At 40.3% G+C, this 22,200-nt stretch overlaps 1 protein-coding gene and 1 long non-coding RNA gene across 3 annotated transcripts in view; one reads left to right on the plus strand and one right to left on the minus strand.

Moving 5' to 3' along the window:
- LOC117443413 (galactocerebrosidase) overlaps positions 1-18,728 on the minus strand; it is a 38,334-nt gene extending 19,606 nt beyond the window's left edge. For both annotated transcript variants that reach the window (XM_034079393.2, XM_034079394.2), the window contains exons 1-5: positions 18,379-18,728; positions 17,683-17,751; positions 17,537-17,600; positions 3,689-3,802; positions 55-194 (exon numbers count right to left, since the gene is read on the minus strand). In XM_034079393.2, coding sequence (XP_033935284.1) covers positions 55-194; positions 3,689-3,802; positions 17,537-17,600; positions 17,683-17,751; positions 18,379-18,510 — 519 coding nt within the window. In that variant the 5' untranslated portion in view covers positions 18,511-18,728. The remainder of the gene's footprint in view (positions 1-54; positions 195-3,688; positions 3,803-17,536; positions 17,601-17,682; positions 17,752-18,378) is intronic.
- Positions 18,729-19,803: 1,075 nt separating this feature from the next.
- LOC139433551 (uncharacterized) lies at positions 19,804-21,421 on the plus strand. Its single transcript, XR_011642994.1, has 2 exons — positions 19,804-20,659; positions 20,880-21,421. It is a non-coding gene; the product is annotated as an uncharacterized lncRNA (long non-coding RNA).
- The last annotated feature ends 779 nt before the right edge of the window (positions 21,422-22,200 follow it).

The following is a 22,200-nucleotide window of genomic DNA, read 5'->3' on the forward strand; positions in this document are numbered from 1 at the left end:
TGTAATGTAATTATGCAAAGTTCGAAAAGGAGTGAGATTAAACAGAAAACACACCCCCACATAGTGGATGTCCAGGTCATGGTACTGCTTGGCACCGAGGATCCATTTCACCACGTATGCTGCAGTGATGTCTGGGAAGTCATAGGGCCAGCTCTTACCGTGACCCACCCACCCAGGAAACGCCCAGGGCAAACCTGCATCAACACACACCAACACACACATGCAGGCTCAAGACGCATTGTGTAACACTAATATAGAATACATGTCAAACTAACAGCATAAGCAATGCAACGAGGTTTAAACCAAAGACCATATCTAATCATTTGAGTTTTATTACACAGCCCATGTGAATACTTCATTCTGATTGTTCAAATTGGACATTTAGCGGTGTTCTCTTTCACTTACAAAATCAGGTCTATGTGCTGTCATATCTATCCTCAGAAGAAAGGGCTGTCAATTAAATGTCAGCGGACACCATGAAATACTTTCTGATTATCCATTTTTATATTCGTGAGAGCATACACCTTTGGAATCATGATGACTGAACTGTCCCCAGTAAAGAAAGAAAACAAGAGAACAAGAAAACAGAGCAAGATAAGGAAAGAGTTAAAAAACTCAAGCGAGCCGGACAACATAGAAATCAACAGAAAAAACAGACACTAGTAGGAAGTAGGGATGCTCCGATCGCCAATTTCGGGGCCGATCGCCGGAATCGGTATTGGCTGATACCGATCGCCGATCCGATCGAGTGGGCGGGGCCTAAATGGAAGATTTAAACATCACTTTAAATCTTCCATTTAAAGTGATGTTTAAAACTCAGTTAATGGGCCTCATTCACTGGAGCTTCCACAAGCAACAATCAACTTAATTATTACATTCAAATGAAGTACATTATTCAAGTTTACATTCACTTTGGAGAATAACACGGGAGAAATGAGCGGAAGCGTTCTCTTTTCCTCTCTCCCCCTCTTGACAGCCTGTCAGTATCTCATGCAGCTCACTGATCCAGTAATGAGTGACCCGACAGTGAAGAATACATATATTTATAATGACTAGTTTAGCTTGTTCCAGAGGTAGATAAATAGCTAAGTGTGTTAGGTCTAACTCTTGTGTGTTTCGCTCCGCTTACCGGTCCGGCGGGCGGAGCTGCAGGATTTCTGCTTCACACACGTTGCATTCCGCTATTTTACTGTCTTTTTCGGACACCTTAAAATAATGCCAGACCGGTGAAGCCATTTTGGCGAGCTTGTTTTGCCGCGCACAGAGAAAAGTGTCATGTATTTTACTTTATGCGATCGGCTCTCGCGATCGGCATGTTTAGAGAGCACCGATCGATCGGTAGAGAGTGAGTATCGGCCGATCTCGATCGGTGGCCGATCTCGATCAGTGACCGATCGATCGGAGCATCCCTAGTAGGAAGTAAACATGAAAGGGAATAGCAGAAGAAGACAGCCAGGGACTAAAGGGAACAGCAGAAGAAGACAAACAGGAAGTAACCACTAAAGGGAACAGCAGAAGAAGACAGACAGGAAGTAAACACTAAAGGGAACAGCAGAAGAAGACAGACAGGGACTAAAGGGAACAGCAGAAGAAGACAGACAGGAAGTAAACACTAAAGTAACCACTAAAGGGAACAGCAGAAGAAGACAGACTGGAATTAACCACTAAAGGGAACAGCAGAAGAAGACAGACAGGGACTAAAGGGAACAGCAGAAGAAGACAGAAAGGAAGTAAACACTAAAGGGAACAGCAGAAGAAGACAGACAGGAAGTAAACACTAAAGGGAACAGCAGAAGAAGACAGACAGGGACTAAAGGGAACAGCAGAAGAAGACAGACTGGAATTAACCACTAAAGGGAACAGCAGAAGAAGACAGACAGGGACTAAAGGGAACAGCAGAAGAAGACAGACAGGAAGTAAACACTAAAGTAAACACTAAAGGGAACAGCAGAAGAAGACAGACTGGAAGTAACCACTAAAGGGAACAGCAGAAGAACACAGACAGGAAGTAAACACTAAAGGGAACAGCAGAAGAAGACAGACAGGGACTAAAGGGAACAGCAGAAGAAGACAGACAGGAAGTAAACACTAAAGGGAACAGCAGAAGAAGACAGACAGGGACTAAAGGGAACAGCAGAAGAAGACAGACAAGAAGTAAACACTAAAGGGAACAGCAGAAGAAGACAGACAGGGGTTGCGTTCCGATAATCCAAAAATCAGCTCCTAAGTTCTAACCCTATCTCCTATTCCTTGACCTCTGAGTGAAACGTCACGGGGTTAAGGGATAGTGGATAGGAGAATCCAAAAGGATATAGGAGGAGAGACTGCGGCACTTTCACTATCCGACGTGTTTATGATGCGCCAGCGGACGTCATTTTGTGCGTCTGCTGCTGTGGGGAAACCATGGAAACTACAGTTTTCTATACAGCAGACTACAACATGGATGTTTAATAAGAACGAGGGACTACTGTAAACTCATCTAGAGACTCTGCACCGTGCTCTGATGCTGCTGCTTTGCTTTATGAACGTGGACAACAGAGAAACATATTCTTCAGGACCAAAGTTGGAATTGAAATTAAAAAGGAAAGTGAAACTTATGCTCGTCTCCCCCTCCCTCCGGTCCACATTAATACAAATGATCCCAATACGTATGATTGTATTAACTATGAAAAGATCTTAAAATCAATACAAATGTATTTATTATAAACGTTAGTCATTAACATCTATCACTGTGTATATCACCATTCAAACATCTTTTAAAAGTTGAACAAACCCCACACAGCTCAGTAAAGACTGTGAAATGTTGACTTTATTTGATAATTTCAGTAAAAACTAACGTTCATATTTCTCTTTTTAATTATAATACTGATGAACGTTCAAAACAAAGCACTTTGGCAACTTACCACATACGTTTTAAAATGCTTAATAAGCACCGTAACTTTCATGATATAATTTCTCGGTCATAATCGGTTGTTTCCGTGAACGGCCGACTGTTGAGTGACGGCAAATGCTGCGGCTGCAATGCATTGTGGGGCAGCATTTTCTCCTCTCCTTTCGGTAAGAGAGGCCCAGTGGTTCCTAAGCTAAAGGAGGTTATAAAGGAAGTTTGTAACCTCCTTTCCTTTCATTTAGAGAATTGGAACGGCACTTATCATGGCTGCCACTGAGGGACTTACGGGTCATTTCACTTGGTTAGGAAGGTTCCTAAGCTAAATGGACTATTGGAACGCAACCAGGGACTAAAGGGAACAGCAGAATAAGACAGACAGGAAGTAAACACTAAAGGGAACAGAAGAAGAAGACAGACCGGAAGTAAACACTAAAGGGAACAGCAGAAGAAGACAGACAGGAAGTAAACAGTAAAAGGAACAGCAGAAGACAGAGAGGAAGTAAACACTAAAGGGAACACAGTGAACAGGCTGTGACAGTTACAGAAAACCTTGATCAGTGCTTCTGTCGTTTTAAGGTATGTTGCTGTAGCTGCAGTTAAGCCATAGCAATATGCTGTGTCAAATGACAGATTGTTTTAGTAACAAGTTGTGTAATAGGCGGGGTAATATGCAGATAGCTGGTCATTATAGCGATTGGAATCCCTCACGGTGATTCCAAACCACCACGCTCCGTGTTGGGTTCCTGATCCTGGGTCGGCTGTTTGACTTTCATGGAATGGAAGAAATGGCCGTGTTACCTATCAGTGTGATGTTTGGGTTCCTCTTCTTGGCCTCTCTCATCAGCCACCACTCATACCCTCGGAAGTAGTTCTCATCATTCTCATAGTGCATGTGTGACGGCTCCGTTCCATCTGGAAATAGATAATAATCCAATGTAATGTCATTAACACGATGCATGAAGCCTGTTTTCATGTTGTCATCTATAGATCCAAAGTTTATCAATGACTTGGTTGCTAGGGAATCTAAACAGTCACAATACACTAAATGTTGGAGTTCTGTTCATAGCGAGAATGAGTTAGTTTTTTCTCCATAACTGATGTATCCTTTCCCCTTAAGAAATGTGTGAAATGATGACATGGTTTACATTTTATTACTATACTTTATACATTTTAAGTAATGTTATCTTTAATCCTTTGAATTATATCACCATGGTTATAGTAAAACAGTATTTTATTTATTATTACTGATTTTGCAATTTTCAGCTTATTTGGGTTTAGATTTGGGAAAACCAGAAGTTAATTAATGTACCACTAGTTGGTACTGCTGACACTGACTAGACAAGATATGTATTAGTCAAGTTAAAGAACATGAACAATTGTATTATCGTATAAATTGTCAAAACATTTAATGAAGCAAATATGTAAAGTAAAGAGAGTTAAAGCTAGATTAATTATATTTGGGTTTAAGACTTTTATCCAACCCAATCAACTTGGGCTCTTGGAGTATGATTTAATGATAATACAATAATACGATGTTATCAGGGTTACTTGTAAAAATGTAATCCATTACAATTACTAGTTACCTGTAAAAAAAAAAATTGTAATCAGTAACATAATCCGAGTATCAAAATATAAAAGTAATGTAACCTGATTACTTTGTTAATTTTGGATTACCTCAACATCAAATCCAGTGCAAATAAACAATAGAGAAAGAAATATAAATAAGATGTTTTTCACCGAAGTGTATTATGTATGACAACTAGGGAAAGGGATTCCCTATATTTTTTATTTGTCTTTTCTTTTTGTATTATTGTCTATATAATGTGTATCTGTGTATATAAGTCCCTCTTTGAGGGCAAAAAAACAAAAAAAACAATAAAAAGTTGCCCACTTTCTTTCCCAAAAAGAAAAAAAGAAAAAAGTTTTATTGACAACATATTTTCTTCACTGTTTTATACCGTCATTGACTGCTGACTCCTCACTACTCTTAATCGGCCTGTTGGGGCCTGCAAGTGATCAACAACTGCTTCAGTTTGGAATCTTGTTTAAGCTACGGATAACAAATTGTTCCTGTCCAGATTTGCACACCAAAGTGAGACAATTGTATGTATGTATGTATGTATGTAAACTATTGCTTAGCAAATGACTAACTGAACCGAGCCCTGAATAAAATAGAGTGCGTCTTCTCATGTCGGTAGAAAGAGAGCTGGTTAGCTGTTAGCAGCCGGTGGGAGTCTAACAGTGTGTTTGGCTAATGGAGCTAACAGTTAATAGGGCTAATACAGCGAATACAGTGAACTGCAGTTTTATGTGACAACACAACAAGTTTACAGTAAATAAATGTACTGAAGTACTTCAGCTGAGTACAGTTTTGGAATATGTTGATACTGGACACAAAATACATCGCAGATTTATCAATGGCAAAAGCAGTGAGAAAGGTTGAAACCATCGGTAACGAACAGTTCACAACATTTGTAAATGAACGACTAGAGAACCCATCAAAGCCAGTCACCGATCCACTTCCAAAAAACAAGCTGCCACTATTCAGTCAAAAGAGAAAATGCAACTTGCAGCATTGAAGAGTGATTGCAATCTCTTCTCACATCTGTACGTGTTGTGCCAAATACGTGAAGGTAATCTAGAAGACTTCTTCAGCCACGAAAACCAGGCAGCTCCTCCATCTTTGTCCGAGGGAGGCAAACTGAGACTTGGTACGAAGTCAGATCTTCTGCGCCGCATACAGTCAGATGAGGCTAGATCTCCAACTACACCTGTGGTCGATGCCGTGTTGCTGGACAGTGCCTTTGTAATTCAGATGCTGAATCCTAGTACAGCAAAGACCTTTCAGGAGTATGCAGATGATGTGTTTGTTCCCTACATAGCATCCCAGCTAAATAAATGTAGGCGCCTTGATGTGTACACGCCAGGCAGCTTGAAAGCTTCAACACGACAGAAGAGGGGCAAGGGTGTCAGAAGGCGAGTCCTACCAACCAGGGCTGTATCCACCATTGAGGTCCGGACCTCTGTAATTTTCTCCGAGCTGTGTATATAACTAAACTTGTGAAATAACTGCACTAAAAAGGGATTCTTTGTAGTACTTCCATTTACTGACGATGGGGGCGCTGCATAACTACGTAGCCTCGATTAAAGCAAACAGAAGAAGACGACATGTATCAACAAACCACCGCAGCCCGGACTTGTATCGGAGCGGCGGAGGATAGATGAGGTATGTAGAGATCTGAGTCCAGCGGGCAGCTTGTGTTTCTGTTCATCAGGACATCTTATGACCAGCAGATCCTGTGTGAACGCTCTACGTTAGTCAGTGGACGTCCGACAACATGCACACTAACTTATATTGCAGCTATAGGCTATACTTTGGTTTAAATTGCGTGAATAAACTAGTTAGAGAGATAAGGTTAATTACATTCATCCAATGTCAGAAGGATTACTTTTTAACAAACGTTGTGTTTATCCCCCATCATCCAAACCCATCAATTTGAGTAAATATTGTCCCCTTGAAAACCGTTACTGAACTGATTTTGGATATTTGTACTTTGATAACCATTAATCTGCCCTTCAATGTTGACCATTTTCTGGATCTTCTCAGGGATTCTTCAAGTCCCGCCAAATGATGCGTGACGTCATTGCGGGCACAGCGCTCCAGCTGCACCGTCCGGATCCCAGCTTCTGCATGTAAACGCACGATGGTGCACACAGCAGCAAGCTCAGACAGAGATGACAGTTTAATTTTGAACGTATCTGAGAGCTCATATGAGGCTGAAGGATCGATTTATGTTGTATCTGTTAGAAGTTTAGGAATGAGGTGCGTCAATATGGGCGATCATACGGTCATGTAGCCAGTGGTGGAATGGGACTAAAAATCATCCCGGGACTCTCGACCGGCCCACTTCGGTACCGCTAGTAAATTGTCAACGGGGGGAGTGGGGGAGGTCAGGGGCGGCGGGTGCTGTAGATAGTAAATGTAAATATGTAAATATTTGTGTCACTGCATCCTGGTAAAATACAAATATAATGTATAATGTCTGTGTCTTTGACCTCAGCGCTGCTAGCCACCTGTGCCCTGTACTACGAAGCCAGTTCAACAGACCCTGGATATGTTTGAGTAACAAACAAACTAACAACAACAAACTAACACACGAGATCTCGCTAAGCGGTCCTACGACGCTGGTTATCAACTCGGTAAATCAAGCCAGGGTTTCTCTCTCCAGCTGAGAGCGCGTTCACGTCTAAGACACGAGTGGATCTGACTTTAATTACATTTGACTCGAGTGTTTCGTCAACATAATGTGTTGCTTAAAATAATACTTCTGCATACAGTATGTGACACTGAGTGTTGCACGGCCAGATACGGCTCAGCTGACTCAGATAAGGAGATATATGATATATTATGATATTATATGATCGATGATCTGATTGATGATGTGATATGAATGATAAGTGTGACACGTCGGCGTCTTCTCTGCATACGGCAGTTTAAACTGTATTTCCTTTATCCTGTAATATGACTTGAGATTTAAACTCTGCACACTGAGTTGATCTCTTTTCTATAGACGCCGGAGGCGGGCAGCGTCAGGTAAAATAAGTTATTTAGCCTTCCCAAACCTGAGCCTCACGCGCCGCCTATGGGGGATGTGCTAGTGACTTATTCGACCGGCACACTTCGGTACCGGCCCATCGGGATTTGTCCCGATGGCCAGTCCGCCACTGCACCCAGCCCACGTAAACTGTCAACGGGGGGAGCCTCGCTGCGGGGAAACGGTGGACCTAGTGTCCCGATCGGAGTGGGAATAATAATAATAATAATAATCCGTGCATTTTATCCATTAATTTCGCCAACATTGTGGTAAAAAAAGCACACGTTTAATCCATGTTGGTGTACTACAACTACAAAAAGCATCGGTTTGTTTTCTCATCAGGAAATGCAGACCGGCACAAACAAACGATTTGTAATCATCATCCTCACGATCATTTAATGTATCATATGTTCGCCGCATTGACATGATGCACTAATAAATGTAGTTTCATCCACTTGAGTTTACAACTACAAAAATAATCGATTTGTTTTTATATCACATCCTACGGGAAGAAATTCAGCAGCTCTCACTACCGATTTTTAATCCTAATGTAATCATCATCTTCACCACGATCATTTATGTTTATGTTCGCCGAATTGACATGAAAGCACTGACAAATATGAATATACTGTAACTTCATTACAACGTTATTAACGTGCCTAAACTCAGTAATTCACCATTTCTACGCATGACAACACACTTTATCCGTGTTTGGCTCTCTCGCCGCACAGTGAAGCGTTCCCGTATTGACGTCACTTCCGGCTTCCCCCAAAACTTCAAAATGAGTCGAAGGAATTTCCCCGAGATGTTCGAAATTATTGATATTTAACGGAACGGTATCGATTTTTCTTTTTTAAACTGACGTTTCGAGATTACTAGTAGCCCAATATTTCATTGCACAACAGTTGTTGGGATGCTGTCACAGGCTCTTTAAGGTTGTCCCACTTTTTCTTCGCTTGCATTAGAGTCACCTTCCCCTGCAGGCCCATTTCTTCCAAAATCTTCCTACTCACAGATATAATAGAAGAAATTAACTACACTGAACAAAAATATAAATGCAACACTTTTGTTTTTGCTCCCATTTTTCATGATGAACTCAAAGATCTAAAACATTTTCTGTATACACAAAATAACCATTTCTCTCAAATATTATTCACAAATCTGAAAAAATCTGTTATAGTGAGCACTTCTCCTTTGCCGAGATAATCCATCCCACCTCACAGGTGTGGCATATCAAGACAGCATGATTATTGCACAAGTGTGCCTTAGGCTGGCCATAATAAAAGGCCACTCTGAAATGTGCAGTTTTGCTATTATTGGGGGGGGTCTGAAAACCAGTCAGTATCTGGTGTGACAACCATTTGCCTCACGCAGTGCAACCAAGCGGCAAACTGTGGGGTAGAGCCGTGAAGCCAATACGGAAGTGTCACACACTGCAGTTCATATATTGGCCGATAGGCGATGGCTGCAGAAAGGAGCAATTTCCATAGACCCCCATGTTAAAATGCCCAACTTTACAGCAGAAAAAAACATGTTTCTCTCCCTGGCTCCATACATTTTTATTATCGATATAGTTAGATTCCACCTTCATGATTATGGATCTGAGAGTGAATTGTTTTCTAACGCGACCCTTTTATTTATATTAGGTCTTAAAGTGTGTGCATAAATTAGGGCGTGGTCACATTGAGTGACGGCTCTGTCAAGTGCCTGCCACTGTTAGCTTCTTGTCTCTCTGCTAGCTGCTCCATGAAGCTACAGGGACTCTGCCTGCTCAGCTGATCCAGGAAACACAACTTGTAGCCGGCCGTGGTTGTTTGTTCTTCATGCTTATATATCGGACTATTGTGACTCGCTCTGCGGTTAAAACAGACGGTGCATGAATGCGGTAAGTCAAATTCGAGTGCTTTATTTATGTGTTAATGATTTTAATCAGCTACGTAATGAATGGTAAGGCTTGGGTTAGCATGTAAGCTAGTGGTAGCTACATCGGTGCTAACGATTGTAATCGTACCCTTCAAGTTAAAATCATAGACTGTATATATAAAGGTTAAAACGAAATAGACAAGTGTTAAGTGGGATAATACTGTTGAACAAACGGCTTCTGTTTGAGGTTGATAAAATAAGGTTACATCCTTGTAACTTAGAGATATTTTATTATGTAGGAGGAACTGTATGCATCGCTAAGGTTAATTTAAATTGGTGATGCTCAATTATGTAGACAAGTTAATGTCGAAGTAGTTATGTGAAATCAACCTCACAATAAGATGTGTGTATATTACAATTATTAATGTCATATTTCAAGATGATTACTTAGATATTACAATATGGTTGGTTGAGCTGGAGTTCATTATTGAGCTTACACGTTAACGTCACAGTCATCTGAAGAACGAACCCAAACCTTGTTGTTTTTATTAATTGCATTACCAAATGGGTATCAAATAAACAGTAAGCATTGGTAACACAACTTCCAAAGTTACAGTAAAATAAAAAGGACCCTGACTCGGACAATACACAATCCAACATGTTCAACAGAAGAGAATCAGTTATATTGTTTGTACACATGGTACTTTACATATATATCCGTTTGTTTAAGGTGTCCAGGTGATGCAGACAGGCTGGACCAGAGAGTGAGAGACAGAACTGGACTCCTCACAGCAGTGAACTTCAGCTCAGGTACAAAGACTCTTTTTTCATACTGTACAAAGAATCAAGAAAGATATTGGTTTAAATGAATGAAGTATTGACTTGAATACACTGATATACATTCCAATAAACAATACTAAATACTAGATCACCTACACATCAGTTAAGTTGAGGGGTTTTTCCATGCAAAAAGTTACATTTAGATATTTAGCAATATGACTGTCAGCTTTCTAATGTAATGTATTGGAGGCAAAGATTTATCTCTCAATATTGTCTGTAAAAAAAACGTGGTAAAAGTGATTCTTTGAGTGAGACAACAGAGCAAGCTTCTACAGTTGCACTACGTTTTGATAAGTTAAATATTATTTTGATAATAACATATATTTCAATGTTGATGAACTTCATACTGTTCATTCATAATCTGATTGTCTTTGTAGCTCATTGTTTAAATAAAAAAAAAACATTACAATTACAAAATAATTATATCTACAGCCCCTAAACACACAAACACACCGCTTTCATAAATAACACACTTGTTCTGCAATAATATGTTTTATGTTTCCTGTCATTTTTGTTAGGAAAGGACATGCCTGAAAGACACGACATGTTCTCCTTCTCTGAGGGTCAAGAAGAACATCCAAGAGGATCATTAAAAGCTGATGCTATGAGATGTTAAGACCAGTACAGGACATTCACTATAAACAACTTTTATTGTAAAAACAGTCAGCTGATCGAATGCAGCTATTTCCACATCTACACTCCATCAGCTGATTATTTCTATTTGCCTCACTTTATGAGCTTCACATCACTTGTGCCTTGTACCGCAGAGTTTGCAACGTCACAAATAAATGGGGCCAATCTTCAGTCAGATGTGAATGTGTAATCTAACATTTTCAGTAAGAATAATGGACGAAAGGAGTGCAAATACAAATACAATTTATTGAAACGTGAACCAAAAGTTAATCAAATGTTTTAAATAAAAAGCACATATGGACAAGGTGTAAACTTATTAAATGTATAAGTAAACACATTTAGTCAAATACAGTGACAGACTAGGCCTGTGCAGTTGGTATCAGCTTTGCCCAGCATGGACTCCTCCATCAGGCCTGGTCCTCCTCACTGAGGAAAGACCCTCAGTCCTCTCCAAACCAACAGACGGGACGTCCATCACACGGAGGTTTCTCCCTGAAGTCTCTGCAGCCCTCTGGACACCACGCTGTCTCAATCCGTCCACACTGAATATGAGAGGGGGGAAATGAAAATAATAAATGCTTTAGACAATAAGAAATATAAAGTTGACTGTTGAGTTGCTCAGTTTTTTTAGATTGTCAATACTATTACTGTATAACTAATATCTCATGTTAAGAGGCACATTCAAATAAAGATTGGTCTTTAAATACATTTTGTCTTTTGAATTGTTTGTCTAAAGTCAAGGATCTAGAACTGGTACTTATTTTTAATGATACAGTCTGGTTATTATGCTGTTGGCCTCACAGGTAAGAGCACTAACTAGCTACCATCACATGTACCTTAGCTTGACTTAAATGTATTAAACGTATGGTTAAGTGATATCAAAATATAAATAACTAATGTCATGCAAACATATTAATATTTGCTTGATTCCAGAGTTGAATTTAGCACAATTGCATACAAATGTTAAGGGGTTTTAAGATTCTGAAGTATTATGCTAAAAACTCAATAACTTAGATTATTATTTATAGTTTTGCTGAATAGTTTCATGGCCGCTTACCTTAGAAACGTAAAACGCGACGGCAGTCTGCAGATGGGGAGCATGTTAGCTTAGCTTGGTAGCTTCAGCTAGCTCTGGAACTTCCAGCTGGGTGGCAGCAGGTCCCGCCTCGGCTCCGCCTCTTTGCCCTTATTTGGAGCAGGCTGGAGAAGGCGGGAGTTGAACTCTGACGTCACTGTTGAGCCATTAGTGGCCGACTCCGCCTACTAAGGGCTTCACGGCAACTCTGCAGAATCCTATGGGTGACGTCACGGACCCTACGTCCATTTATATATACAGTCTATGAGTGCAACACATCTCCTTCGCATAGAGTTGATCAGGTTGTTGATTGTGGCCTGTGGAATGTTGGTCCACTCCTCTTCAATGGCTGTGCCAAGTTGCTGGATATTGGCAGGAACTGGAACACGCTGTCGTATACGCCGATCCAGAGCATCCCAAACATGCTCAATGGGTGACATGTCCGGTGAGTATGCTGGCCATGCAAGAACTGGGATTTTTTCAGCCTCCAGGAATTGTGTACAGATCCTTGCAACATGGGGCCGTGCATTATCATGCTGCAACATGAGGTGATGGTCGTGGATGAATGGCAGAACAATGGGCCTCAGGATCTCGTCACGGTATCTCTGTGCATTCACAATAACATCAATAAAATGCACCTGTGTTCATCGTCCATAACATACTTCTGCCCATACCATAACCCCACCACCACCATGGTCCACTCGATTCACAACATCGACATCAGAAAACCGCTCACCCACACAACGCCACACACGCTGTCTGCCATCTGCCCTGAACAGTGAAAACTGGGATTCATCCGTGAAGAGAACACCTCTCCAACGTGCCAGACGCCATCGAATGTGAGCATTTGCCCACTCAAGTCGGTTACGACGACGAACCGGAGTCAGGTCGAGACCCCGATGAGGACGACGAGCATGCAGATGAGCTTCCCTGAGACGGTTTCTGACAGTTTGTGCAGAAAGTCTTTGGTCATGCAAACCCATTGTTACAGCAGCTGTCCGAGTGGCTGGTCTTAGACGATCTTGGAGGTGAACATACTGGATGTGGAGGTCCTGGGCTGGTGTGGTTACACGTGGTCTGCGGTTGTGAGGCCGGTTGGATGTACTGCCAAATTCTCTGAAACGCCTTTGGAGACGGCTTATGGTAGAAAAATGAACATTCAATTCACGGGCAACAGCTCTGGTGGACATTCCTGCTGTCAGCATGCCAATTGCACGCTCCCTCAAAACTTGCGACATCTGTGGCATTGTGCTGTGTGATAAAACTGAACATTTTAGAGTGGCCTTTTATTGTGGCCAGCCTAAGGCACACCTGTGCAATAATCATGCTGTCTTGATATGCCACACCTGTGAGGTGGGATGGATTATCTCGGCAAAGGAGAAGTGCTCACTATCACAGATTTTTTCAGATTTGTGAACAATATCTGAGAGATATGGTTATTTTGTGTATAAAGAAAATGTTTTAGATCTTTGGGTTCATCTCATGAAAAATGGGAGCAAAAAGAAAAGTGTTGCATTTATATTTTTGTTCAGTGTATTATCAATAACAATAGCTCAAAAATGCTACATTTGGAAAACTGACACTGCAAGACACACACAAATAATTAATAAAACATTTACTTAATGCTCAAAAGGCTGAGACATCACTACAGAAAAACACAATGAAGAACATTGGGTATTGCTGCATTTAATTGTTGTTTTCTTGGCAGGGGTTTTTATAGAATGAGGGATAATTGATAAGAGTAAGAATGATACAATTAATATATTATGCCTTACCTCCATTCAACGCTGGCCAAGTTTTTGGCCCCCGTGAAGAGGGTATCATTCCCCCCCTCAGCTTTATAAAAAGCTCTGTATGTTCTTTGCTCCCTAAAACAAAAGCAATTGTATGCAGATAAAAAGCCTTTGGGTTTCATTTTTGTGTCGTTAAGTATTTAACCAGTTAAACACCAGGGTCCCCTGGGTTTTTTTTCACGACACAGTGTCTCAGGGGATCTTAATATTTAAGAACCTATTAATGTGTTATACCATATTAACGGGAATAATCTCAGCTAACTGACAATATAAACATTTTTACCAAAACAAAACACAAGTCTCATAAGAAGCATCTAGATGACCCCTTAGCGAAAAATGCTAACGGACATTGGCACAGAACTCAACATAAAAGTACCCTTATTACTTATCATAGCTGCACATACAAGATATCCGATTAAAGCTGAGGTTCCACAGATTATTTAGATATATAGTATCATCACTGAGTCATCCGAACTCGCGACAGGGGAAGCAAACACAGACATCACAACACGTACCTTTACGGAGCTTCTAGGGAGATCGTCTCACCGTAGCTGTCAATCTGATCAAAAGACGTGTTCAATGGCATTAAAACGAGAAAAAACGCGGCTGAATCGATTAATCCATAGGTTTTTAACGTCTCTGTATAAAAAAATTATTTCATTTATAATCCATAATTAAATTTGTATGTAAAAATCGCAGAGCAAAAGTTAGCTGCTAATGGTCGCCACCAGAGTGGCTGCTGCTTCCGGTCTTGGCTATGCGGCAGTCTAACACACACACATTACCAAATAAGGACTATGTGTGAGTTCCCCTCGATTCCATTGGCTCTGACGGTTAGAAAGATATGTCACATGTCAAAATCCAGCAAGGGGGGCCAGAGATATGGAAAATCCACCCAAATGGCCCCAGAAGAGTTTTTTTTTTGCTAAATCTGTCTAAAAAGGTCAAATATAACTTGTTTTGCATCAATCTTTATACAGGGTACTTATTATATTGTACTTTGGATTCCTAAAGCTTCTAGTCTACTAACCCATCATCCAAGGTTAGTTTTCACTATAAGTACAACATATTATTTGGACGGACACTATAATTTACAGTTTTTTACCATGTTCAATCTGAATTTTCTTTCAAATAAAAAACATCTATATTTATTCTGACTTTTCTACATCCAACTCACAGGTTTATCATTACTTTGAGAAAAAAGATTATTAATTTAACCCTTTTAGAAGGGAAGATATGGTCATGTGTTCTGGGAATGTCATTTTGGAGCATGAAACCGGAAAAACAGGCTCGGGTTTAACAGGTTAAGTGGGATGAAACACTTTTACTCACATTTGAAAATGAAATCACTCACTCCTGCCTCGGTTGGGACGGTTGACGCCATTTTCGGAAAAAACGTAACTCGTCACAAGCGCGCATTGCATCCTGGGATATGCTAGGCCGCGGAGTGTACATCAGATGTATCCTTCAAATTGGGGAAAAGTAGGCCGCATTCGGAGGAGTCTCGTCTTTTTTTTTTTTTATTGGGACAGCCTTCTTCAGAAGTGACGTATACGGTCTACGAATGCACCCTTCTAAGGATACAACCGCTGAATTGAGGCACAGCCTAGGTCTTCAGAGGTCCAATCAGAAATGCCTCCACATCTGAAATCAAACCTCATCATATTACATATTAACACTGGTGAAAATGTCGTGCTTCTTTCATAAAGTGCGCAATACCTTCCATTGTATGAGCTTAACCGCTGTACTAAACAGAACAATGTGACTTAAGAAAAGAAATAAACAAGATATTTAGGAACAACAATGTGTCCGAGAGCAGTGCTTCGCAAAGTGTGGTCCGTGAGCGCCCCCTAGTGGTCCGTGAAATGTGAAATTGGTAACATTTCACATTTGAAATACATTTATTTATTTAAAGGGGACCTATCATGCAAAATGCACTCTTGTACGTCTTTTATACATGAATATGTGTCCCTGGTGTGTCAGGGAACTCACCAAGTGTGAGAAAACACAACCCTCTCTTTTCCTCCATACCCAAATCTCTAAAAACGGGGTTGCAACGGATCTGATACAGATTTGAAAATTCTCTGAAGTCAGGAACGAGGAGCTCCGCCTATATTGGCAACTCTCCACCTATCAGGGGAATGGGGGGTTGGGCCACGGCCATTGCCGCTCGAAAGCGCTGGAGACGCTGTAGTACATATGCCAGGCCTGTAAGTGGCGCTGTAGTCTGCCACAAAAGCAGTGAAGAAGGCTTCCCGTGCATGGTTGCCCTTCTGTTTATTCTCCGCTGTGGCTCTTTTTCTCCCTCCCCGAGGCAAGCGTTTGCGCCTCCTGCTGCTATAATTCAATGCAATCCCTCCCCGTCGAGGCAAGCACTGTAATTCTCTCTCTTCACAGAATCAGCCCTTGCAAAAACAGGGCTGGAAAGAGCAAATAGAGCGAAATGAGGCATGGCTAAAATGCATGATCTGTTTGGTATTTTGAAAAAAAAAACTATATTTATATACTTTATATAGGTATGGCCCTACAATATATTGTTCAAATATAGCATGATAGGTCCACTTTAAATGTTCTGCACTCTCGCGGGAATATCTCTGAAATGGAGCGAGCTTAAGTTTCAATTTGATTGCATGATATAGCCCTGCGCAACACCTTCGTCACGTGTTTGTACCATTCTCAGGTGATTTGTAATCTGTTCTAGAAAAAATATGTGTTTTAGTTTTTATTTCAAGAAGCGCATGAAACAAACATTGGATGTATTTTATGAACATTTATCCATGCTGAAAGTAGATTTAGATAGATAGAGATTATTATCCAATATATGCATCCGATGAAGCATTGCATGAAGTCTGTTGATGATCAGAGGCTGTTGTTGGGGCTGCAAAAAAAATATTTTGTTTTGTTTTGTAGGCAGACCATGCAGGCCAGCCCGATGGTCACCAAGGTTCATGTTTTAATATTATTTTTACAAAAAAAGCCCATGCGAGCCTAACATGTGAAAAAATTGCTTAGACCTCAGAGAGTTAAACTTTGGCCTGCGACCATAGTTTTACTGTATTCTCTTTTGAAAATCCACAGCGGAGGTTTGTGCCGTACTACATGCGGTGTATTAGGCATTTCTCTCAATAGCCAACGATCTGTGAGTCTGTTGGTTCGGACATAAACTCTGTAATAAATGTAGTCTACATTTCATAAGAGGTGTAAAACTTGAGAGCATTTTAAATCGCATTTGAACTTAATGCTTATATAATCTGTGGTTGTATTTGTATTGTTGATTTAAAGTGTGAACGAGGCGATATAGAGAAGGTTAAGTTGTTATATACTGTTGGAGTAGTAAGCAGGCCTATTGTTTTTGGATATTTGTGGAGTCAGGTGGTCCGCGAGTGTTTTTTTATTGGTTAAGTGGTCCTTGGTATGAAAAAGCTTGAGAAACACTGTCCTAGAGAATAGTAGTGTTTTAGTGTAATACATTTATTAAAAGCAAACAGTATTTTTGTTTCGATACATTGTTCCACCTACTGCATTCAAAACATATATTTAAAAATAGAAGAATGAACCAAAAACCAAAAAGAAAATTCAGGCAGTACGTCTACCTATAATATAGCATTCTGTATTGATTCATTGTAATCCTGCAAGTAATCTGTAGCACTTTGAGTTTTGTTTACGCAAATGAAAAGTGCGCTTATAAATAAAATTGATTATTTAAATGTAACAGTATTCTGATTACGTTTTATCTTAATGTCACTATAAGGGAATACGGTTATATTTGTTTGGCATCCTGACATAATCCCATTATGTAATCTGTTACTCCCCCAACCTGGTCTCTGTGTTACTGAATATCACTGACCAGTAGTCTGCGCGTCTCCTCCGATCTCCACCTTTAGTATGTGCAAGGAAGCTCCAAAGTTCGGCTAAAGGCAAACAAATGAAAGGCGTGCATTAGTGTCCGAAAACATTCAACTAAACTGTACGAATAGCTTTATCATGTCATACCTTAAACAGGAAGTCTAATATCTGGCTGCGGTAGGGCTCGGCATAATTCACCAGTAACCGAGACGTCGCCTGGGAACAAGTAGACAAATGTAAATGAGAATCAGAGGTGTAAAGTAACTAAGTACATTTACTAAAGTACTGTACTAAAGTACAATTTTGAGGTACTTTACTTGAGTATTTCAATGTTGTGCTACTCCACTATAGTTCAGAGGTAAATAAGAATCAGAATCAGGTTTACACATACGAGGAATATGCTTTGGTATATATGTGGTGCATACAGAGACACAGAAAGAAGAATACGTAACCAAAATAAAAATAGTACTGTCGGGAGTTATTCTAAAAACTATTTTAAGACTATTCTAACAAATTAAAATATAGTGTACTCCACTACATTTATGTAATACCTTTAGTTACTACAGATGTGGATTAAGGATGTGAAATATTATCAACTCTTAAATCAGACTTTAGTTACACCTTCTGTATTTTACTTGAGTACATTTTTTATTGGAAGACTTTTACTTGTAACAGACTAGTATTCCTGCTCTCTGGTACTTCTACTTTTACTTTAGTAGAAGATCTGACTACTTCTCTGCTGAGATAAACAGACGGACTCATCAGCTGAGGTTCTTTCTCTCGCTCCCTCTGTGGACAGCTCGTCGCGGTACCGGAAGTAGATGGAAGCGTTGCTAAACTCACCCCTCCGCCGCTCAGACCTCCTATCCCGTCGAAGCCTCTCCCCAGGCCCGCTGAGTCGCTCAGAACCACGGCCTGACAGCAGCAGGCCCCCAGACACAGCCCGAGGAACACAGCGACCCGCAGCAGCTCCATGACTCTCTGCCGGGTACAGCTGTGTGCACGCTCACACTCTGTGCGTCACGTGACAGTGCTGTTGATCAGCCACATGATCCCAACAGCAGTGACGTAGTCCCAAAAGCAGTAGGCTTGTTTGAGACGAGCTGCGTCTCGTCTCGAAAGTAGACGAGAATAGCCGATCGCAGCCGGGGGAGGTCTCAAAAAGCTCGCCTGAAGTCGGACAGCCAAGCCCCCAGGAAGTGCGCCGGAGTCTGATGAGAATATTCGTGCTGGTCAAACGGCGGTACTACACTTCCTTTAGGTTGCTGGGCCCGGAAACACTTTTTCCCATTGACTTACATTGGGAAAGAGTGGTCTGTAACTCGTTGGATACTTTTTTAAAAACTAAATAAACTACCCAGTATGAACGTATGTATAGCCCTTATTAAAAACATAAGTTCCTCAAGTTGTAAAAATGTGCTAATAACGTTATTCTGAGAGTTATTTCCCTCGGCATTATGAACGAGCATCTAACCCACGGGACCGCGCCGCCCGGCACGTTCACGTTACGTGTTCAGTACTACATGCGTTTCTCTTTACCCATGGATGCACAATAACAACGGACCATATCGCCTTACTGCCATCCCACGGAGCTGTAATAATGGATATATTGCACATGTTTGCTGTAATTCATCATTTGTAAAATATTATACTACATGGGCTGTATGATGTAAATCTTGTACCATAAATGTTGTATTAAATAAAGTTAATATTACCGACGTAGACGTTCCTGTAGCTTCTTATTGCACTTGCAATTGTTTTAGTTACTTGTGGGCTACTTAACATGAATAATCACAGTTACTATCCTTTTACTCCATCACATTTAAAAAAGAAATAGGCTATTGTTATTTTAACTCCACCACAGTAATCCATCATCAGCTTTACTTTTTAGATAAAGTTTTAACTCACTATAGAGAGGCGAAGTCACGCCCATCTACTTCCGGCCCATGGGACCCCGGAAGCGAAAAATTAACATTGAATTCAATGGGGAGAGAAAACGTATCTTTTGATCCCGTTTGAATTGTGCCACGAACTACACATATGATGTTTGTCAATCTTAAACAATAAGTTCCATGTCAAAAAAGTCACATTTTGTCGTAAAACTGTTGAAATATAAGACTATGAAAAATACGCGACTACAAAGACTACAAATCCCATTCTGGCTCGCGTAAGTGATGTCACAGGCGACAATGCTCCAAGTGGTTGCGACTCGTAATTAAAGCGAAGAAGAAGAAGAAGATCTCATAACTGATTATTCCCTCCAATAAATAAGAGATTGCTAAAAATAAATTCACTTTTACAAGATGCCTGTGTGCTTTGTACCAGGTTGTAATCACATAAGTGAGCATACTTATAGATCATAGCTCGTTCTATCGCTTCCCGTCTGATGAAAGGACCAGGAGTCGTTGGACCAAACATATCGGGTAATACACATGTTGTGCATGGAACACAGTCAAGCTAGCTACATAGCTAGTAGCGAGCACGTTAGTTAGCATCATTACTTAGCCTTGTCATTTGTATTAGCCTTAACATGAAGTGAACCCAAATGTTAAACAGTAAGAGTAGTCATGATGGTAAATATTTTGTGAAACATTTGAAGAGGAGCCTATCGCCCCCTCCACTAGGTGCTAAGGGGGCGGGAGGTAGGCTAACGGCAGATTAGCATCTGCGATCTTTTCTACTTAATGCTATCTGCTCAAATAGTTAACATTGAACATTAAAAGATCAGGCAGTTCAGGGAGAGTCGAAGGAAGGCAGGCAGGCAGGCAGGCAGCTTTGCATGACATTTATTTATTTATAGAAGGACCATGCATACAAAAACATTAATCTCAGCAAAGAGAAGAGATGCAATATGCCAGATTATAGCTAATAGCTAATTTCCATCTGTGGTCCATTCTTCTGGACGTGTTTCATTGTGATGATAGTGAGTCAATCTGTTTGTTGGAAAGACAGTAGTTGAGTGATTACTGATAGAACATTATTAAAAGAGATAATTATTTAAAGTGTTGTTACTTTAAAGTGTTGTTACTGACCTTGTTCTCTTTTATTTCCTTTCCCTCACCTGTAACTGCTGAGACCCTGAGGAACATGCACACTGACCTGCTCTGGCAACCTGATTTCCACTGTACGTAATAGTATTTGGTTATGGTATATTATTTATATACATCAAAGGCACAATGCACCCCCCAGAGACACACATGTATTGAGTGTGATATTGTGCATAGGTCAAGTGAAATCATCTTTACACATTAGAAAACTGTAGGAGCGGCAACTTGTTTTGAAATTGAATTTTTAATATCCGATAATGAAGTTGATCTGTTTTCTTTATTCTTCTCTCTTCCCAGCTCCATCCATCACCATGCTCTGTTCCTGCAGGTCCTGCTTGCTAATCAATGCTTTATTTTTTTACACAATTACAAATAAAGTCAATGTATTGTATGACATGAAGTTGTGCTTCATTCGGAGTCAATAATAAATGCATTCTGCCTTCAACTGCACAATGATTGTGGACTGCACCGACATCCATGTAGCTGCCCCCCAGTAAGATGAACCAAGCAAAGAGGGTCACCATCATGCCTAAGGACATCCAGCTGCATCCACGGAGAGAGGGCTTAGACTGACCTGAGACCAGCACACCCAAACACAACGGCTCTTTTAAGAGCCACCTACAGTTTCAAAGAGTTGCAATCCTACGTTATTATAATTATTAAACTGTCACTTAGTTTACTGAACCGTGATGAGTGAAAGAAATGAGTGAGGTAGTGGTTTAAAGAAGTTACAAAGACATTAATATATGAGTAACAGGTCAGTGTAAACACAAGCTTCTGTCAATTATGGATCACTCAAACTATTTATATAAAAATATGTAATAAAGTTCTAAAACAAGTATTCGGTATATTCCTTGATAGCTTTTGGAGAAGGTTGTTTTTAAGTTTACTAAAATCTATCGTTTCAACTGTTTCACTTTATAAAAAGGAACAGGTGAGTAGAGCATCATTGAGTTTCTTATTCTGTCAGTAAATTATCCAAATTAAATGTTTATCATTATTTTATTCAACCCTAAACAAATTGATTGTACCTTTTTAATAATGACCTTACATGGTTAAGTTAAATTAACTTCAGAAAATCAAATCTGTTCTGAGAAAAAACTAATAAATGTTTAAAGATAGGAACTTGCCATCCCACTGAAAAACAGTCCGTAGAGATTTAAAGGCGTAGTTGTAGTTCAGTCCAACGTTTCATTTGGATTCATTTCTCCAACAGTCAACTATTTTCATAAAGAATATATATATTTTTCAAAGTCAACTTTATTGTCAATCTTACTCAGTTTGTGTTTATAGACAGAGATCAAAAATACTTTTAAATCAAATAAAATTATACAATTTACAGATATGTATACAAATATATATATATATATATATCCTATATAATGATGGTGGACACTTCACCTCCAGCAGGGCAGATGGCTGCACAAGTCCATCGGGGGATGCTCCCAAAACACCGACTCACTCACAAAGAGACCAGACTCGAACACTGTCTCCTGATAGGCCTGCACAAAAGCCTTCACCCCTTCGGCCTCGTTTACAACCCCCCAGTTGACAGCCATGACTCCGTCCAAGTTGTACCCCCCGAGCACCCTCTTCATGAGGGACGCGCATGGAGTGG

Source organism: Pseudochaenichthys georgianus, unplaced genomic scaffold (genome assembly GCF_902827115.2).
Source record: "Pseudochaenichthys georgianus unplaced genomic scaffold, fPseGeo1.2 scaffold_605_arrow_ctg1, whole genome shotgun sequence".
NCBI lineage: Eukaryota > Metazoa > Chordata > Actinopteri > Perciformes > Channichthyidae > Pseudochaenichthys > Pseudochaenichthys georgianus.